This window comes from Epinephelus fuscoguttatus, linkage group LG5 (genome assembly GCF_011397635.1).
Source record: "Epinephelus fuscoguttatus linkage group LG5, E.fuscoguttatus.final_Chr_v1".
Classification (NCBI taxonomy): Eukaryota; Metazoa; Chordata; class Actinopteri; order Perciformes; family Serranidae; genus Epinephelus; species Epinephelus fuscoguttatus.
Genome location: NC_064756.1, coordinates 21,021,034 through 21,043,343, shown reverse-complemented (window position 1 = coordinate 21,043,343; position 22,310 = coordinate 21,021,034). Strand labels below are relative to the sequence as shown.

General features: G+C 43.2%; 1 protein-coding gene across 3 annotated transcripts in view; it reads left to right on the top strand.

Moving 5' to 3' along the window:
* The window catches only part of grik4 (glutamate receptor, ionotropic, kainate 4), a 421,740-nt gene that overhangs the window by 382,314 nt on the left and 17,116 nt on the right, over nt 1–22,310 (top strand). For all 3 annotated transcript variants that reach the window (XM_049576055.1, XM_049576053.1, XM_049576054.1), the window contains 2 exons: nt 12,108–12,311; nt 16,442–16,555. In XM_049576055.1, coding sequence (XP_049432012.1) covers nt 12,108–12,311; nt 16,442–16,555 — 318 coding nt within the window. The remainder of the gene's footprint in view (nt 1–12,107; nt 12,312–16,441; nt 16,556–22,310) is intronic.

Sequence of the window (22,310 nt, the reverse complement as noted above, 5' to 3'; positions counted from 1 at the left end):
CATGCGTGCCTGAATATATTTTCATTGAGGGGTGTTGCACACTATACATGTGAGCACGTGTGTGTATGTGAATGAGCCCACACGAGCAACAGAAAAACTGCTCACATACTCACATTGATGGTTGTTTTTTGAAAGAACGTGCACTCCCTCACCTTAGACACAATTTGTCTCTGCACTTCATGTGCCAAAATTTACAATATTTCATTTTGAATGGTGTCAGGCATTCAGTTGTCTCTTCACTAAAGCCACTGCCATCCCCTCAGCAAGTCATACGTCCGCTCGTCGTCCACTCCATCATCGCCTGCAATAAAACTCCATCCCAATGGCTATGTCCCACACGTCAAAGGAATTTTATGGGACTATGAAGCAGCTCCAAAACTGTCCCGGCAGTTTTCTGATCTTTCTCTCTGGTTCAGCCTTTCTAAGCCATTGATTTATGCCCGCTACCGCAAATCTCTCTCCAAATTTTGGCTGACCCCGACCCTTGCACTTTGACCTGATGTGATGATGTTGTCACATCAGATTAGAGGAATTAATTAAAGGCAGATGATAGTAGCACCCAGGTGTCCGTAGCCAACAAGGATATATGTACACAGGATGGAATAGCCAATGTGGTAATTAATGATCGGGTGTCATAAGCAGCTCCTGAGTCCATGGGGACAATAAAGTATATTGTATCATATTGCATCGCATTGTATCATATCATATCGTATCGTATTGAATAATATGGTATGGTATGGTGTGGTGTGGTATCATATCGAAATGTGACATTAACACTAATGGGTTTTGTACACAGTGTACATTCAGCAGTTTATACATCCTAAAAACTGAATAATGCGTCAACTACATCTTCAAGTAACAAGCCAAAGTTGACTCACAGGGGACTCAAACCTCTCCTCTCCTCTCCACCACCTCTTGCTCACATGATGGACTGTATCACTCTTACTACATCACTTGACTTTCTGGCAGCACATTTTTGAGATGTCCTCGTTAATTTACCACTTTAATCTCAGAGAGTATCCACGAGTGGCTAGTGTGAGCCTTAACCATGACCACGTCCATGGCCCTAACTGCCTCTGGCCTCAATGCATCAAAATACTAGCCAATCGCAGCACACAGTGAGATTCATAATTACGCATCATAAGGATGGGTGAATACAGCTGAAAAGCTGCAGTGTGAATGTTCTCAGGTGCAAATACACACTCTGTTCATTAAATTTGCACATTTTAAACTTTTTTCCTTCAGATTTTTTGACAGGCACCTTATCATATGCTGTTCAAAATTTAAAACAAATGTTCAGATAGCCTATTAGTTATGGTAAAATAGCCAACTAAAGGCCTTTGTCCCTATATTCCATATGTGTTATATAATACATCATCTGACAAAAATCAGATCAAGTCCAATGTGGTTGATTATTCTATTCATTGCGAAATTCGCAATACAAGACACAAGGTACAGACGTGTTTGCTCACTTGACTTTCTGGAGTCTGGACTGGAGTTACCTCCGTGGCTGTGGCCACTCTCTCCGTGTGTCTTGCATATGGCTTTGTAGCTACCTGAAGGGGCTGGACTGTCTCCCTCCCTGTCCTTATCCTCTATCAAATCCTCCTTCTTGTCATCATAATCCACCTCAGTATCGCTTTCTGACCTGTTGAAGTAGGCCATCTGACTTATGAAGTGATACTGTGCGCCCTGTTAATCTCTCTTTTTGCACATGTTTGTGTCCCGCCGGTTACACCACATTTTTTTGATTGCCTCTTGGTCAAACAACTCTTAAATGCTTTTGGCAGATGTGGAAAAAAAACACAGAACGTTAAACCTGTTCCGAAAACTTTCATGATGAAAGTTTTGGAGTCAGTGTGCAAAAGGGATTGACATAATGAGGTTGTATTTATTTTTAATCATAAAACAGTTTTGGATGAAAAATATTGACTTGGTTTGCACCCTTGGTCTTTAGCCAAACTGTGTTTTCAATTCCTTGTCATTAGGGGGTGCTGCAGCACCCTCAGCACCCACCCTCCCACACACAGCCCAAGTCACACAGGTGCAACATTTTGAAATCAACATAAAAGTTTGAGAAATAGTTTTAACTTTATTCATCTATTTTTCATTAAGCCTCAACAGCACAGAGGGTAGAGAGTAAGAAAACACTCATCTGACAACACACACACACACACAGCCTGTGTCTTTTTTTTTTTTACCGGCGTCATGTAAATACAAGCAGTTATTACATCACAAGCAAATCATTAAACAGCATTGGGTGTTAAAACATCCCTCATTAAATTACGTTCTTAAACACTACTCATGCTCAGCGCTTACAGAATTCAGGACTCCTTGTTATTCCTCCTCTCTGTAAGAAATGAAAGGGAGCTTTTACCTGTAGGGACATCTCTCTTTGGCACCAGCTTTCTGCCATTGTTAGGGAATCATACCGTCTCAATATTTAAAATCCCAAGTCTAGACCCATTTTCCTTGTAAATGCCTGACACCTGCTTTAGGTTCCTTGCGCAAGAGCCACTTTCTGCCTTTGTCGAGCCCGGTTCTCTCGGTCATTCTCTCAGTTTTCCTGCAGACTCTCCTCGTGTCACTGAGTACTTTCATATCCACTCACATTGGTAAGGATTCAACAGTGCACATAGAGCCAACTGATAAAAGCAGACACAAAGGCAAATTTGCTGGCACACGGGCTCAGTGGCACTGAGGCATGTGCACCTGAATCCGCACACACAGACAGAAGATCTGTCCCCATTTCTTGAAGTTTTGTGTGCACTTGTTCTTTCTCTTTTCTCTGTCATTTATTTACCGTCAAGCACGAAACTGTTGGCTGAGATTGCTTTATGAAAAATGTACATGACCCGGCCCTTTTTCTAATGGCGTAGTATTTTTCCGTGTATTGTCAGAGCTTCTGTAGCTCTTCTTCAAACAGGACTACCAAACCCTGTGAGAGAATTATATCTCCGCTGCTAGTTTGCTGAGCTCTGGAGAGCAAGTTTTTAAGGATAAGAAAACAGTTGAGGAAAGCGAGCGTGGTTTGTGTGAAGACATCTTGAACACCCTGAGGTTTTAAAAGGGGAAACTCCGCTGTGGTGTGTGAAGTTGAATGTGAACAACACCCACTGGTGCACCTGCCGCTCTGCGCCTGTGTGTGTGTGTGTGTGTGTGTGTGTGTGTGTGTGTGTGTGTGTGTGTGTGTGCTTGCTTGTGCGTATGTAAGAGTGTGCTTCTTCCTCCAAAGTTATCAGTCCACAGCCAGACTCCTCATGGCCTGGGAATAAGAGGCTGCTTTAAAAGTCTGCATTTCTTTAAAGCTTCAAACTCATGGCTTTATTGCTGTTTTGCTGTGGTGTGCAAAAGAAGGTAGATGGAATTTCCGTCTGATTTTGCCTTCATGGAAGACAGCACTTTCATACCCCTGTATAGACTTTTCATACCTTTATATGGTTATTTTTATATGATTTTGTTCTCACATTCACAGAAGACTTCTACTGGAAGTGATGCTTTCAGTGATATTTTTTTTTTATGTCAGTGTTTGGCGGAAGTTTTCTGGATGAGTATGAACTGCAGTAGATACATCAACTTTTAATAGCAGTTGTGTGTGTTCATTTCTGCAACCCAGCACAGATCTGGTTAATAGACGGTTGTGACCGGACATTTTTCTGGAGCAACTGGAGCTCAGAGAAAAAGAGACAGATTGAAACCAAGGAAAAGTGACAATAAAAATAGCAGAGGAGTAAACAGGAAAAACACATTTTGGTTTGATAACCAGACAGTCCCTGCGGTATTGATTGCTGTTGGGTTTTTACTGGTGTGATTGATGGATGTTCGCCAGGTCTGATTTTATTAGTCTGTACTTAACCAGGTCAACGCAGAGGGATGGAGGGCAGACAAGATACAGTAGCCTTACTCCAGGAGTCAAGCTTCCTAATGAAGGTGGCCATTTGCTCTAAATATAGCATGCTTTTACCATTCTTTGCGCACATAAATCAACAGAAAGCTGGAAAGTGAATTATGTTTTTCACTTAATTAAGTGCTGTAGGAGGGCGCTGCGGTTGCTCGCTGGGTTGGCTGAGTCCTTAGCTTTGTTGCATGTCTCTGCTGCCTGTTCTGTCTTTCTCCCTCACTATCAAAATAAAACAAATGCCAGAAAAAAAAAAAAAATCAAACACGCCTTCATCCAGGCACTTTAATGGCCCCATGTTCTGTTGGCGTGAAGAGCTGTTAAATGACTGCAGCATGTTTGTGTGTTTTGCCATTTCTTCCCCCAGTGTGGCTCGTGTTATGTACAAAGCGTCTATGAAAGCAAACCTCTGTAATATTGTTGCGGAAATTGGAAGGAACCGTCTAACTCGGTCTTGCTTCACTGTAAGTCAGTGTCATAAAAGCTTCAGCAGTCTGTGAATGATAAAATTAGCATTTTTATTGCGCCTGATGTGTGCAGACACATGAGCATACATTTAGCCTGCGTAGACGTCATGTTAGGTTGCGTGTTTTAAGGAGTTGATAAACAGATGGACAGATTTACTTTAGAGTCACTAACTGGCTGAAAACATGACTGACTCTAAGCCAAGGAAGTGTTTTGTTTTCTCCTCTACTTCTCAAAGGACAAAAGGCTTAAAGCTGATTATATGCTATAGTTTGTTATTGTCAATAAATCCCATGAAAAGACTAAAAAGCTTTACTTCCCCTTTCATTTTTGTTTCTGACTTCTCTGGCCTGTCGGTGGCCCTCAACTCTAAGCCGTCGTTCTGAATGGATACAGTTCAGGAATGTATAGTGTTATTTTTTAAAAGGACAAATCGTTTTCCTCATGACACAAAACATTAGGCTGCATAGAGCATGTTCACAGACAACCTAATTTATTTACAAACTTCAGAAGAGTATTCACCTTTGCAACAAGATATCAAAGCAACTATAACATAATAACACGTTTTAATGCATCGTTAAGAAGCTCACACGTGGTTAATGTTAGGGAGAGTCTTTTTAAACGTTGGAAAAGTATATAATGGCTTAAAGGGAAAGTTCTATATTTTTTGCACGCGGACACTAATTTCCAATGTTTGTGTGTCCAAGTGATCAATTGAGACAATGAGTTTTCATATTGGTCCAGTATTGAGAGAGACAGCAGCCAGGCAGGCTGCAATGTAACCCCCATGTGTAAGTGTGCACTTTCAATTTGGGTCCATTGAAAGTGATTATTTTTGCCACTGACAGGCTCCGATTGTTATTTTAAGTGTCTGACAACATCAGGGAAAGGATCCTACAGAGAAATTAAATGTGTTTTTGTACCTTTCGCTGATCCAGTCTTTCCTTAGTGTGTGTAACCAAAGCCCTTTTTAAATAGGAATTGTGCAAATTTGCAGGAAAGCCCAATCAGTCTTTTTTCAGCATTGGCAATATAAAAACAAAATCAGGGAGTGCGGCAAAATGCTGCCTGCCTACTTTTGTTTATACAGAATGTGCCTCTTTCAGGGCAATGGGGGGCGTGAGCAGGTAACAAAACGTGTAGCTCAGCATGTGATGTAAACAGTGACGTACTCGAGAGAAGCCGCGGCTGGTCAGTCCTTGGGCGATTCTCTCGTAAGTCGGCCCGTTCTTCACCGTCCCCGTCATCTGACGATTAATGGCCTCTTCATTTGCGAGGGCAAGGAGGGCGTGAGGAGCTCACTAATTCCAGCTATCAGCTATTTCCTGTTTATCCACCGCCAGTGGGTTGCATGTGCGGCGTCATCAACAGCTCCTCCCACGAGTCTTCAACAGTCCCTCCCATTGCAGAAGGTCTTTTTAAACTGAAAGGGCTCCGCCAATATGTCTACCCTACGAGGCGGAAAATTGGGCACCTCGGATCAACTCGCCAATCCGGCTCTGTGTGTCTAAACGCTCGCAGCTTGCCGGCTAAACAGCCAACATTCGCGGGAAATCTGGCAGTGTAAAAGGGGCTTAAGTCTAAGCTCACTTTCTGTTCTTCAACACAACAAACTTTCCCCAGCACTCGTTTCTGCCATTGTTTTCCCTGCAACAAGTCACCTCTCACAATATTTCAGAACAATACTTCCCCACTGAGTGAGACTTGGACACAAAAACAAACAGATCAATGAAAGGCAAGGAAAAATGTTTTATTTCTCTGTAGCTTTTTTTATACAAGGCTGTCAGACATCTCTAATGACAATCTCAGCCACAGTGGCAAAAACAAGTACTTTAAATTGACGGTGCCCAATTTGCCCACAGGGACAACACATTCTCACTCCGACCTTGTCACATATCAACGTTTGGTCATGGACTTTCCACGTCCAGATACAGCGTGCAAGGAACCAAGGGTGCATTGGTTGTTGACGTTCTGGGACGCCATGTCAACTTCAGCTTTTTACATGCATTGTCCTCTTTCAAAATAAACACCTATAATTGACGGGGTTTTTTTGTTTTTTTTTTCCCTTCAACAACTAACGCACATGGTTACGTTTTGCCAACACACACACGTGGCTGGGATGAGGAAAAAGAACTGGGTTTGGCTTTACAATCTCATCGGCTGCGAACACTGCCCTCCTGGGTGTAAGTCAGTGGTTGCTGGACCAATCCACCACCCCTCCAACCCACCCTATTCAGCCTTAACTTTCGTTCCTTACCCACCATGTTTCCCCCTGATGCTGCTGGGTGCTGTTAAAGTATAATGATGACCGGCCTTGTATCATGCAGACATGAAAGGACGGCTTTTTTCATCTGTGTCTGACGCCAGAGGTCACTGCCCAAGCACCAGATTTCGACAACTTCAGAGTGAGACTGGGTTGGTAGGGATTACATTGCAGCCTGTTTTGTTGCAGCACTCTCTCTCAACACTGGACCAGTTTTAAAAATCATTGTTCCATTTGTCACTTAGACAAAAAACATGGCAAAATATAGTCCAGCTTGAAAAATACAAAACATTTCCTTTAAAGCACAAGACTCGACTATATTACCATTTAACCAAAACCACAATCTTTTCCAGACCTTAACCAGAGCACTGTTGTTTTCTAAAACCTAACCACATACAGGAGTCAGGACATGAACCCCAGTGTCACAGTCTGGCGCTTTGTACACTCACCATCCCTCCGACGACTTGTGTGGGGTACAAAAATGTAGCTCTTTCTTCATTGAATAATGCTGCTTGTGAACATGATCCAGGCACCAATTCCCAGCACAGTGTAATTAGGAGAACAAATTAGTATTATATAAATGTAATTTCTGGGAGCCAGGTTTGGGATTAGGTGAGTATTTACAGCAGCAGAGTGCTGTATATGCAATGAATTCAAAGTAAAGTACAATGCCCATGTGCATAGTTTTGAGGGACTATTTCATCCAGTGCAACAATTTGGCACATTTTGGGACAACATTGGAGGTCTGTGGCACTCAGGAACAAGCTTTCAATTCATGATCAATTCATGTTTGTCATCTACCTCTATCTGTAACACACTTAAGGTCATGGTTAGAGGAACTGAATCCACATACAGATTCCAGGTGCAGAGTTGTGCAGACAAACACAGATGATCAGTACTTATTTTATTCTGTGGGTTCTACTGTCCAGTGATGCAGTGACAAAGAGGCAAAGGCGCCCAGTCTGGTGTCAAAGTGATCTGAACCTCCCTTCCCCCCCCCCACTTCTTTACACAGCTACAGGTAGAACCAAGCGAATGCTATGACGTCAAGCCGCAGTAACAGTTGGGCCACCTGAGGTGCACCAAGTTCTCAAATGTTCCAGATTCCAGTGGAACTACTATTTTTGTGGCTTTCAGTGTGAGGCAAATCAATCGCCAATCAAACAGCTACCGCACAAAAAAAGTATTTCCTGCTGTGGCGATGACAAAACAATTTCACTTCTATTTCACTTCTCAAAATACACCAGAACACTACTGCTTTTGCTTTCCCTTCTCCAAAGCTGTCACAGTGGCTTTGAGTGGCTTAGGCACATGACTCTGAGATGAGTTACACACACACCGCAGTAGGCATTTATGTCGATGAAAGTAGTCGACAATCTCTTGAACAGCCTCATGGTTAAAGAAAGATTTGCGAGCTGGTACTTTTTCTTTTTTTTTCTTTTTCTTTTTTTTTTTGCATACGCACATAAAAACATAAACTCAATAAAACGCCTATCTGCAACAATAAAGAAAACTTTGATTTCTTTAAAACTTTGTTTTCTTTTTGTTTATTTTTGAAAATGGAGCGTATCAGCAGGAGGAAGCGCTGCAACTTGTTAATCACTGTTATCTCGTGTCATGTTGCCAAACTAAGTTAGTTTACGTGGATTCACAAACTGAGTGCAGGGATAGAGCAGCAGCAAAGTGGTACATAATGCTGTCTTTTTTATGATGTAGTGGAGCCTGAGCACACCAGTTTGACAGTTGCATTATTTGAAAAATAGCACAATAAGGGTGGCTCCAAAATACATCACTGCAGGGCTCCTTAAATCATCCAACAGCATCAACTAAATGACAAAACAAGACATAAATAAACAGACAGCCGAACAGAGAGTTGGTTCTCTAAAAGACGGGTTGTAAATAGGTGTGTGTTTGGGCGTGTGTAGTGTGAGAAGAAAACTGCTTTTGTTTCTTATCTGCTTCTTTCTGGATGTAACAGATTAGCATGCATCTGTCTGTCCCTGATATTAGTGGCTGGCTCCGCTTCAAGTCCACAAATCTCAGTTTTCATGGAAGGCAGTAAATCTGACGTGAACTATGACCTCCAAAGGACATGGGAGCCCTCCGCCATTCTTGAGGGCTGTGAAATGTGTGGTTAGGTTCCGTAAAGCAATCATATTAAACATTTAAGAGGCACACCAGCAATTTAGCAGTAGGTTTGCAGAGGGTTGTGGAGCCTTTTTGAAAAGGATCACAAAAATCGAAGCAACAGAGTCTAAATTATCCCGACCTTTATAGGCCAGAGTTATTTTTCAGACTTTAAAAGTTTCCTCCACAGACTCAGAAGGCTTTTTTTCACAAGCTGAACAGGACTCTCGGTTACAAGTAAATTAAAGCATGTTGTCCATTATGAATTGTGTTCATGTCTCCGTATTGCTTTGTCACACAACCATTTTTAGCGAGTTGGTGGGGGATGTATCGTCTAAGGCCCTGATCACACAGGAAGTGTTTTGCAGGTTGCAAAACACGAGGCGCGAATGCCACTAGTGAAAACAACCACTTGCTGCGCCTTGTTATTGTTGCCAGGCAACCACAGACTCACCTCCTTATTCTAACCTTCCTGAGTAATCAATCTACTGTTTATTAATTAATATAGGTAATTTGACAGTAGTATCTAGTTCCTAAAAGGTTCGGGTAGAGGGTACTTGCTGTAGCTCTGGTTGAGAGTGAGAGGCTGTCAGTAAACAGTTTTTGGGTACAGGGAAACAGAGATCTTTGTGGGTACATGAGACCTTAAAAAAGAGGGTGGATCACGGGGAGTACCACCAGTTGGTCCAGGAGCTTCGCCTATATGGCCATTTCCAGGCGTATTTTCGGATGACTCGGGGCCAGTTTGACAACCTGCTGTCTATTGTCTGGCTGTATAGCTCTGGGTATCCAGCAACTGCTACCACCACTTTCTCCTCCATTGTTTACCAACTGTAAACTTCTTGTCATGACCACCACAGGAGACCACCTCTCAAATCATCCGACTGGACAATGCCAAAAAAGATGATGAAATAAGAGATGACGTTGGGCGTTTTTCCACTCTGAGTTGAAGTTTTTTCATTTCGTGGAGTTTAGAGTCCTCCAGCAAAAACATCAGGTGCCTAGAGCGCAGAAACACGAGGCACGTTGCACTGCAAAAAACACAAGCATAAAGCTTCATTCTCATTAAAAACAAATTACAGAAAAGCACCTCCAGGTGATAAAATGCTTTCTGTGTGATCAGGGCCTAAGGGTGCTTTGACACCTGACCTGTTGGGTTCAGTTAAAACAAACTCCCTTTGTACGGTTAGTAGATTCATTTGAGCTGGTGTGAAAGCTGTCAGTTTAACCCTTGTGCAAACCAAACAACTGAAACAAGACCACCTGAAAAGATGTGTCTTTGTCCGCTGCAAAGAGGAGGAGGAGGAAGTTTGTTCATGCTGTGAAAGCAAACAAACCAACCACAGGATTTAATGAAAGCAGATATGTGATCTTAGTTTGACTTCAAAAGTAAAACAAATAATAAATCCATCTGCTGATCATGAAATCTGTCCGCGATCTTAGCATTGATCTGTATAAGGCCCTGTATATAACCTATTTATGCTAGTCATTTGGTAACCATGGTAACACTTGTGAAAGTCAGCGCAGATATTTTCCCTGATTAAAAAGCTGTCAAAACTGCTGTGCTTGTGTCTGACTCCTTTTCTCTATATCAGTAATGAAGTCTTATTTCATTAAGTCCATTAACAAGTGTGTGACAGTGATTCCACAGTAGCCTCATGACCCCCAAATTGTTACTGAACAAGATGCCTCCTTTTTGTCCTGTCTCAGCCTGAGTCATTACTCATAACCTCTGGTTGATTTGTAGTCTAATAATACTAACTAGAGAGGGCACTCAGTGAAGTGCAGATCTCTCAAATTGCAGTTACTCTTAACAATTCTTTAAGCAGACACACAGCAGCACGTTTTAAAAGCCTCCCAGAAGTTGAGAAATATTAATATATAATAGAAATATATAATATATTTGATGGAGCCATTCTGCATTGCACAGAGCAAATTGAGTTTTCCTGCTAACAGGTACTATATGTGAAATATAGATACAATTTAATTATGAGGATGAATGTATTTTTACAAAAACATAGCCAGGAGTCTTTGATGCATGTCGATCATAACTTGACTTTGAAGACTGTTAACTTTGTCTGTGGACTACAGGACAACAAAGTAGGAAATAACAATTAACACAACCTTTCGCTAAGCCCCGCCCCTTTGTGATGGTCCGACAAGCTGTTGGAGTAAGCATGGAGCCCACACTGTGACTAACTGCACTATTACCAGATTCCAGAGAGAAGCAGACAGAGGGGTCTACAGTCTGTGTTTGAAGGATATATCCAGGATGTCAAACTGACTCAGCAGCAACAACAGGTTAAAAAGACAAAGATAGTTAGAAGCTAAAGCCGAACTATAGGCTACAGATCACAGTGTAAAAGTGAACCACCACATCACTGCTGATCGCCACAGAAGACAATGAATATAAAGGGAAACTTTGCTAATATTGAACCAGCTGTGTGGCATCGCAGTGTGTGCAGATGAACGGTGTTTGGCTTCGCCCTCGTGCTGCTGCCAGCATCTGGACCTCTGTAGCCGGTCAGACAGGGATCTCTAGGGGAAGTCAAACAACGTTCATCTGCACACAATGCTATGACACACAGCTGGTTGAATATATTGCTAATTTATGTTGTAACGTACCTAACTTTCATAACATATCAGGTAGGGAATTTTCCTGCCGATGCTCTGGTTCAATATGAGACCAAACTTTTAAATAGATTGCAGCCATGACGAAGGCCAAAATGTGGCCTGTAACAGACCATAACGCTTGTTGTTTTCAGCTGAGACCTTTTTCCAGAAAACTTGCGTCCTCTACCAGTGGAGTGAGGAGTCAGCAGTGACAGTGACAGTATAGAACAGTCAATAAAACAGCTTTTTCAACAGTGTGAATCACCGTACCCACGAGAGGTCAATGAGCATATTATTATACACATGCAAACAAACTATGAGGCTGATTGGTCCAGTAGTTTGCGAGATTAGCTGCAAACCAACATTCACTCACACTCATATACACACACACACACCACCAAACATACCCTCTAGGTTTATGCCTGGCAGAGATAATAATAATTTAAAAATAAATAAGTAATCATGAATAATAATCAGTTATTTCTTCGTGAGCTCTTTGTGACACCAAAGAACAAGATGATGCAGGATGGCAATCACCAAAACTGCAAGCAGCTAGTTACCTATCAGTTTGAATAACTTCATGTTTACGTATCTGGGTTATTTGTTAGAAGTCAGTGTGAGCAGGAACCGGTCCAGAAATAAATGTAAGAATGTATCGTATTTTTCCCCTTTGGTCCAGGCAAATGAACTGAACTACAGGTATGAAATCACACTAAGATGCAATCCACTTGTGTTTTTTAGGAGAATCCATATGTGATGCTGCGGCAGAACCACCAAGACCTGGAGGGAAACGACCGCTACGAAGGCTTCTGCGTGGACATGCTAAAGGAGCTGGCAGATATCCTCAAGTTCAAGTACCGCATCAGGCTGGTGGGCGACGGACTGTACGGGGTTCCTGGGGCCAATGGAACATGGACCGGCATGGTCGGAGAGCTCATCTCAAGGGTATATAAATATGTACACACTGAGTGTGGCCTCTAAACCTGCAACCATAAATTAGCATTTTTATCACATCACATATACATGGAAGCACACCAGTCTCCAAAGTGTCTCCTCAAGGCACTCACTAACACAAAAGTGTATCGCTCAGCTCTCATATATTTCACAGCTAGCAGCTTTCCTTCATGTCATACACACACTTTTCATTCAGCAGTTGGCCTTTTCAGCTTAAGCATTGTATTTTCCAAAACAGTCACAGCTTGTTGGTGGCTTGTTCCCTGTCAGCTCCTTTCCTTAAGCCGTCTGGACTGACCTTAACAGACTTTCCTCCTGAATCAGTCTGTGTTGTTGCTGTTAAATCTCTGAGTGAGGTGTTACACTCCTCCAGCTATGCTGTATGTAGCTGTTAACAGGCAGATAAGGTTATATATATATAAGGGAGCTGAGGGAAGTAGAGGGGGAGGAACAGAAGTGAAACAGGCGTTAAAAAAAATAGTAAGGAGGAAGGCTGGCGTGAGGAAGAGGAAAACAGAAATGAAGTAGAGAGGGATTGAGCCGATCTTAAGAGGTGATCTGTCTTAATTCTGTGGGCTAATGGAGGGCAAAGCCATTAAGTATGTAAAGCATGTGAGTGCCTGCTCTTGTTATTGTACCAGCCCACCGCCGCCCTCGTACCCTGTAAGTTGCCTGTGGAAAGCTGACCTTCAGAATAGCCGTGGTTGAAGTCAACCTGTGTCTGTAGCCTCTTTTCCACTGTGCAAAAACCCCACAAACACCCACTAACATGTGGCTTTTGTCCTTAGTGAGAAAGGCTACAATCGGCATTCCTTCCTGGGACAAATGACACTGCAGTAATCACAAATATTTATCGATTCTGGCTCTGATAGGCTCCAATCTGCAGTGATGGAAATATGACACCTGGGTGGATGTGCAAATTTTCACCCCTTATCTGGAGTGATGCAATGACATGCCGCCATAAATTCAAGACATGTGTAGTTGCAGTCACGTTCTGTTCGAAGCCTACACGACATGTCCCTACAAACCACGCCCATCGCCAGTACAAGACAAACCAACCAACACTGCTACAACGTGACATTACAGTGAATACATATGAGGCCAACCATAGCAATAATCCACTTTAATCATTAGACATGAAGCCATAATTCACTCGGATCATTCTTTTATAAGTAACAAGATGTAACCCTTACACTTAACCCCAATCTTAATTGCCTTGAACTTAACACTTCATAGCTATTCATTCATTCATTCATTCATTCATTCATTCATTCATTTTCTGTAACCGCTTATCCTGTTGGGGTTGCAGGGGGGGCTGGACCCGATCCCAGCTGACAATGGGTGAGAGGGGCAGGGTACACCCTGGACAGGTCACCAGATTCTCACAGGGCTGACACATAGAGACAGACAACCATTCACACTCACACTCACACCTACGGACAATTTAGTCACCAATTAACCTGCATGTCTTTGGACTGTGGGAGGAAGCTGGAGTACCTGGAGAAATCCCACGCTGACACATGGAGAACATGCAAACTTTGCGCAGAAGGGCTCGAACCTTCTGTACAACCCCCCATCCTGGGTTCGGACCAGGAACCCTCTTGCTGTGAGGCAACAATGCTAAACACTTTCTCCAGAGCTTCCACTTCTGTACCAAGAAGGCCACAACTGGCATTCCCTCCTTCTTCTGTACCAAGAAGCGAAGGGGCTGATTATGTAGATATGGAGCGTGAGTCTTGTAGCTAGTGAATGAGTCATGTTCCTGCCGCAGCTATACCTACTTGTAATTTTTGCCCCTTTTCTTGCATGATGCAATGATGCACTGCCACAAATTCGTCCGTACATCGAACATTGTTTCAAATGAGTCTGCACCGAGTTTCTTCAGAGAGAGGCTGAATAAGTAATTGATACAAGGAAAGACATAAGCGCCACTGGTGTCCATGCTGCCTGCTACTGTTTACTAACCCTGTTTTCTGGCACGTCTGGCATGATGAATGTGACACACCAGGGGAAACAAAAACAGAAAGTCTGCTGCAGAGCCATGTGCATGGCTCTGGTCTACTTGCAGTGGTAAAGAAGTCTTTTGCCAATTTTTAACAGGTTGTACTGAGTTTAAATAACTAAGGTATAAGTGCTAATTTTGTTGGAAAAAGGATATCTGAAGTGACAAGGACGTGGGGGGCGGACACAAAGTCAAGACGTGCTTGAGAGGGATTTGTCATGGGCTGGGGGACATCTGGAGGGATGTTCCCTTAGTGGACAGAAAGGCTTGAGCTTGTTTAGTTAAAGGCTTAAAAAGGAATAGGAAAAGATGGCAGAGTAAAAAAGATTGTGAAAGAAAACAAAGGAACGGCTGTGGTTGCAAGTTTAACGGATAAGTTGAAAGGATATGAAATATACACTTGGTAGCAGCAAAGGAGGACAGCCTGAGGTTATTCTGGACAACAGGTACCTGTGTCCCTGCCAGTACCATTCAGCCTGAACAATATTTCACTGTGTGAGGGTGATTAGTTTGACGGGTGTCAGACAGCCTGTGCTAACAATGAGACATGTCAGGAGGAATCCAGACCAAAGTCTAAGTACAGTATGTCCTGGTTCATTAATCCACCATGCTGCATTTAAAGAACAGAGGCATCTCCAAAGACTTAATTCTTAAAATCAAATGCTACGTCCCAGAAGGTAATGTTTAATTCATCGCTCACATTCACAAGTTTTTATTCATCTTTTTTTTTTTCCTACAGACTTAGCATGATATGATTGAATGCAAGTGGAAACAGGTATGATGCAATATTGAACAGGCAATATTACAGCATGTGTTTTTCTTCTGTTATACTAGCAGGCATAACAGCAGACAGGCAGAGGAATCCAGTAATCAATATTAATATTCTATCGTCACATAAATATTTCAGTGGCTGTTACCACCGTGTGTTCATTTTTCAAAGGATCAGGGACTTTCTTTGTTGAAATTGCTTGGATGGTCGTTTCCTGTGTGTGGTTTGCTTCCAGCACTTGGGAGCAGGCGATCAGACTTTCAAACGACAGAGAGAAAAAAGAAAAAAAAAAGGACGAGGCTGGGGACAGCTGATGATGGAGGGTCGAAGCCTGCGGGCTGAGGGTAGGGCAGCAGAAGGCATTAGGCTTCAGTGTGGAGTGTAGGCTGGGGCGAGGTTAAAGAGGTGGAAATTTGGACGTGTAATGCACAAATTGAAGCAAATTTTTATGTCTCTGTGGTGTGCAGCTAATCTTGCAACACACGGAGCAAAATTAGGGCTTTTAAGGTGCAGCTCTAAATGTCTCCTGGTAGCGTTTTAAAACCTGCTCTAAAGGTTAGAATAATTACGGATAAAAAAAAAACATCCATTTCACATCACGTCAAATGGATGTTGTAGCAAAAACACTCTTTTCATGCATGCCACATGCCCCCTCTCCCTATCTCTCGTTCCTGGAGATACAAACAGTGTGTTGTGGATTTTTGAGTGGCGTCTGCAGTGCTGCAGCAGAGCTCCCCTCTCCTCACTCTCATCCTCCCATTCCTCTCCGTCTCCCCAATCCTCTTAGTTCTCCTGCAGCAGACAAAGAGCAATGCGTTGCTGCTTTCACTCTTTGCTCCTCAGGGAGATGAAAAATCCCTTGCAGTTGCACTTTGCTGGCCTGTATTATTAGCAGGGAGCCATCCAGTATTCAGCGTACATTGACCATTTCTACGTGTGTGTGTGTGTGTGTGTGTGTCTGTGTGTTTCCAAGTGTGTTTTACCAGCTGCTGCTTTGTCAAGTGATTTGTCTTGACAGTGTTCCCTTAGCCGGCCACAATGGTTACCCTCAGCTCTCTTGTGCCCTACACACACACACACACACACACACACACACATGCACACACAGACACACACAGTGCCAATGTTGGATTATCCTCACCACAGATAGTGCTATTGGCAGACAAAGAGGCTATGGGACACAAAAGGGCATTATTAGGGATTTAGCATCTAGTAGCCAACTTCTTATGTCATCCTTTCAAGCGTTTAAATTATTGGTTATGTCATAAACTTGTGTCACGTCCTCACAGCTAGGACGCCTCTGGCTGTGTGTTTTACATGATGAGATTCTACCCGCCCTCTGTGTTTCAGAAAGCTGACCTGGCAGTCGCGGGCCTCACTATCACAGCAGAGCGTGAAAAGGTCATCGACTTCTCCAAGCCCTTCATGACCCTCGGCATCAGCATCATGTACCGTGTCCACCTGGTAAGTTACCTCCCACCACCCCATTCCCCCAACACACACACACACACTCTAACCGATCGAAATGGCTCTCGAACAGCTTGTGGACGTGCCACAGCAGGCTGTCAGCCTTGTCTAATGGCTGGAAAAGAACCACTCTCCCTTTTGGATTGTAGAGTCTATCTCTCTTAGTCTGTCCAAATCCTTCCACAAACTCTTCTCCTTTGAACCTTATCACCTCTTTTACCTCTCAGCTACTCAATTCCCCCCGCATCTGTGTTTTCGAGGCCATACCCTTCCTCTTCCTCCAACCCTTAGTCTCGCTTTCTTGCTTCTTATTTATCTACATCCTTTCCCTTCTGTCCCTGCAGTCTCAACTTTTTAATAGTGTCCAGTTCTTTTCACTTCTCCTGTGTTTGCCCATTTCCTCCTTCTGTTGCCGTGGCCCCCCCATCCCGCCAGCGCCAGATGGTATGTTTTACTGTGTGAACTTCCTGATGAATGTACCAGTTTCACAGTTGTTTTCTGCTTGCCCTCTGCTTGGGTTTGGCCATCTTATTTCGCACAAGCAACGCCCTCCGCGCTCCGCAGAGAGCAAGCCCAAGCAAGAAACAGTGAAACAACAGCAGTGCAGGTGGAAACGAGCCAGTGTTTGCAGAGTCAGTGGCCCATTAATCATCAGCCCTCACCCAAAACCCAAGGTGACACAGCGGGGCCAAGCATGGCAACGGTCACAGTTCGCACTTATGGCACGTCCGTGGTTTCCCAGAGGGGTGTTTACTCACATTCCCTCCTGCTCCTTTCCTCCCTTCTTGTAAACCTCCCTCCTTCTCACCTTCCCATAGTGTACACACACAGTGCTAATAGGTGTACCAGTGAGGGACTCAATTGAGCGCCAACAGTTGGGGAGAATCAATCAATGCTTGCAGCAGGTGCAGTGTTAAATGGGCTATGGGGTGGCGCATCACCTCTGAAGTGGGAGGCAGGCAGGCGGGTGGCAGCATGAGGAGGTGATATGGAGCTGATGTCCCCAGGGCCAGCATGCACAGTTACAGGGTTGAATTAGCACAGATTCGACCCAGTTGACGGCAAATTCATGATAAGAGGTCAACAAGAAGGAAGCGGTTTTTAATAAGATAGAGCCACTGCTCTGCAGAGGTTTTGAAGAGACAGAGAGAAAAGAGAAAGTTTCAAGATAAGAGCGAAAGTGGAGACAGGTGTCCCTTGTCTTTGCCTCCCTCTGCCCCGCCATCATTTCCTCATGCTCTTTTCGCTCTCATTGCCCCTTGGCATTTTCTCAGATCTGACTCATTGCGGTCCCTCAGCATGGCTCTAAAATTCGATATTTGAATTTCTGTGACTGCACTTGTTTAGTTCTAATCCACTGACTATTGATCTGAGGCACAGTGATTTCTACAAGGGGGTTTGCTGCTTATTTCAAACTTTAAATGAAAATTTCAGTCTGATCAATAGGAACGGCGAATGCAATAAAATAAAGGCGCCTGTTGAGTATTAATTACCCTCAGACTATTGGCCATTTAATCTCCATCTCTCCTCTTTGTCAGTATGTGTGCATTGTACGTCTTTCTGTCTCTCTCTCAAACACAAACACACACGTTTCTCCCTTTTGTTGTGCATCTTTTTTTGTCTTGTCATTAATTTCCATTTATTAAGACTGTGACACATATTCACATTCAGAGCCAGTCAATGCGGACAATATATTTCCCTCAATAACAATAATATTGTAAAAAGTGTAATCCTGTTTTGGTGAAATTGCTCATGTGTTACAACAAAGTTATAAACAGTTTCCTGAACATCGTTGCCTTTAGGCACAATTCAGACCAAATTCATTTTCTGTGTGAAGCATCAGAAAGCAGCAACAAACCTGGACTGAATCTCCACTGGTTCCTCCACTCCAAACACCGTCGACTGTCATTGTCTGATTTTTCCGTGGCTCATTCAGAACAGCATCAAATGACAAGACTTAATTACCTGTCACATGATTTTGTGTCAGTGTTTTATGTTATACAAAAAGACAGGGAATCTGATTCCCTGGAGGCATCACTTGTTGTCTTGTATATACACTCTGTTGTATGATTTCCAGGGCACCACACTGAAATGAAAAATACAGGAACAAATCTCAGACAGCTTGCAGCTTGTCTGCAGAAGATGATCTCTACCTGTCTCGGCTCTCCAGCTGTCTTGTCTGACTTTTTTTTGGCTGGTTGAAGGTTTGTAGTCATCCACTGTATACAGTCATGTAGTGCTGTATCTTATACAGTGTGGTGTGTGTTCTTTGAGATGTACGTGTAGTTTGAGGCTACATCAAATACATTTGATTTGCTTTTACTCACAAATCAAAGAGCGCACCTTCACCTCAGTAGCCAGTAAAATATGGGAATTGGACATCCGAGTTATGAACCCAGACATAACCTAGAGCTACTGTCAACCTCTTCTCATAAAACCCATCCCTCCCTCTACATTCATCATCTGTACGAGAAAAGCCACATGCTGTAACCCGAGTCCCCAACTCTCCAAGGTACTTTATATCCGTGCCAGTTCCATCATCTAAACATTTCCTTCATTATGGGGACTGTGCAGCAAACATGGTGGATTATAAGACAATGGGCCCAGGGCACGGATTTGCAAACGACCCAGCAACCTCTCTTCTCTCTTACATTGGAGAAAGACACACAGACTTTGTGGTGGTTTTGTCCCTTTTTTATTAGTCTGTGGTAATTCTGTGTCTCCTTGTGGGGGTTTTGCATCTATTTGTAATCATTTTGTGTCTCTTTTAGGTAATTGTGTGCCTGTTTTTGGTCATTTTGCGTCTCTTTTTGGTGATTTTTCCACCCCTCTTTGGTAATTCTATGTCTTTTTTGGTCGTTGTGTGTCTCTTGTAGTCATGTTACGTTCTTTTAGGTAATTGTGTGCCTGTTTTTGGTCATTTTGTGTCTCTTTGTAATCATTGTACATCTCTTTTTGGTGATTTTATGTCTCTTTTTGTAATTCTGTTTCTTTTTTGGTCGTATCATGTCTCTTTGTAGTCATTTTGCATCCCTTTTTTGGTGATTTCCCACCTCTCTTTGGTAATTCTGTGTCTTTTTTTGGTCGTTTTGTGTCTCTTCGTAGTCATTTTGCTTCTCTGTTAGGTGACTTTGTGTCGTTTTTGGTCATTGTGCATCTTTTTAGGTGATTCTGTGTCTTTTTTTGGTCGTTCTGTGTCTGTTTGCCATCATTTTGCATCTCTTTTTGGTAATTCTGTGTCTTTTTTGGTTGTTTTGTGTGTCTTTGTAGTCATTTTGCTTCTCTTTTAGGTGACTTTGTGTCGTTTTTGGTCATTGTGTGTCTTTTTAGGTGATTTTGTGTCTTTCTTTGGTCGTTCTGTGTCTGTTTGCCATCATTTTGCATCTCTTTTTGGTAATTCTATGTCTTGTATGGTTGTTTTGCGTGTCTTTGTAGTTATTTTGCATCTCTTATAGGTAATTTTGTGTCTGTTTTGGTCATTTTGTGTCTCTGCGCAGTTCCTTTGCATCTCTTTTTGGTCTTTAAGTGTCTCTTTGTCATCATTTTCAGTCTCTTTCCGGTCTGTAGGTATTAATTTGAGTGACATTTTGCATTTGAAGTCCAGCAGTGCTCTTAACACTTTGGGTCCCTGAGCATGTGCACGGTAGGCCTGTTCAGTAATCCATCCATGGCGGCAAAGTAAGTGCAACTGTGTGTGTATAAGAGAAAGAGAGAGTGGCACTTAATTAGACATAGGAGGTAATTAGGGGTGTGTGGAAGCCGTGTCAGATTCAGCTGCTGCCCTGAGGGGAGAGCACAGCATACGGAGCTTTATTGATTCTCTGGCCACACACGACCCCGGACAAAATTACACAGTCATAGACACATGTAGCCTTGCGCCCACACACACACACACACACACACACACACACACACACACACACACACACGTAGTTTCACACTGTAATGCACAGTCACAAAGTCACAGGCATGTTCAAAGCACACAGACATAAAGACAGACAACCTGGTGAGCCCAAGAGACAGCGGGAAGTTGTTACGAATATGACCCTTTGACCTCTGCCAAATCAGCTGCTTTCTTCAGATTGTCCCCGCGGCTATCTCAACAACCGTAGTAGCTGACATCCTCAGCTCAGACACAATTAGAAATGCACACACACTATCAAAGGGCCTAGAACAAAGGCAGAAGGTGGGGGGACACAGGGAGGGAGAGGAAGAAAGACAACATAAAAGAGAATTAGCAAGAAATGGGCAGAAAGAGAAGCAAAAGGGGGTGGCGAGATGACGGAGAAATGAGAGAGAGAGTTGAAATGACAATGGGACGTCTCCTTCAGTGAGTCAGTTTTCAGGCAGGCAGCCTCAGGGGGCAACAGTGTGGTATGAATACCAAGAGGCAGGATGACTAGGTGAAATCCTTGACTGGATAACCTCACCAGCTCCTTCAGCCACCCTCCTGGCATGCAGGCAATCCCTAGAGACGGGGAGAGGCGGGGGGCGATGAAAGAGGGACAGTTGGAAGTTGAGAGAGAGCAAGGGCAGTGCAAGGTAAAAATGAATGAGCCCTTCACCTGCATGTTTAGAGGGAAGAAGGGGTATACACATACTATAATAGGCAGCAATTCTATTTGTTGAGATGTACTCATAAAAAGCAGGTCGTAAAGGATGTTTCGCCCTTGCACCATGTCTGCATTCTCTCCCGTACCTTTGATTTGCCTTACGCCCTCTTATCATCTTAACGTGACGATAAACCTTTATAAAATGATTCCCCTGCCTCTAATAAAAATAATTCAAACACAGCAGCAAATGTTTATGTGTGAGGAGCCAGGGTAACCTGTGGCTATAATTTATATTCACATTTGGTGCTTGTTCTATTCTGAAATCCCTTTATTACAGCGGGTTTACTTTTAATCTAACTCATGCGCTAGGGCAGTTATTAACGTCGGTGCTTGTAGTTTGTTTGTTCATCGTGTCATAGTTTTGGAGTCCTCTGTCTCATCCGAGTGTGTATATCCCGTTAAATAGTATCTGCCAGATTAGCCACGGTTGCTGTGTTTTCCCCAGCCAGGCGTCAGCTACCTGCTGCCTCTGTGTTCGGCACTGGTGCTCCCTGTGCGCTGGGCTGCCCAAGCACGTACTGTATCTGCCCTGCTGCTGATGACTGACAGCACAGGCAGCTGCTGACAAGCTTTGAAACACAAGCGTGCGCACACACAAACACACAGCTGCTGACAGTTTGTCTTGCACACACAGGCTCACCGTACAAAATGAAGACAGAGCAGACCACCTATATGAGCTCACTGTTTAAACAATAAACCTAGTGCCATTTGGACAGACTGGGAGGTACCAGTGGTTTCCTGGAATCACTCTCTCAAGTCAGTTCATCACTGATAACTTATGAATTACTAAATACACTCAATATTTATATACATAAGTTATTCATAACCGTGCTAACATCAGCGACACTGAAGCCCTTGGTTGTAAAAATGCATCAGGTAAGCATCTGCGAAGGACATCATTTCTTAACACCACAGGCAACAGGAGTCAGTCAACAAGGAAGATGTGGGAAAGCCACTTTAAAGCTCCAGTGTGTAGGATATAGGGAGATATATGGGCAGTAATAGATTATTATACAATAAGTATGTTTTCTTTAGTGGATAATAATCAGCCAAAAATAATAATTGTTGTGTTTTCGTCACCGGCAGTAGCTAAGAGATCTCAGCGGATAATTTAGCTCCCATTAGAAACCTCCTGAACA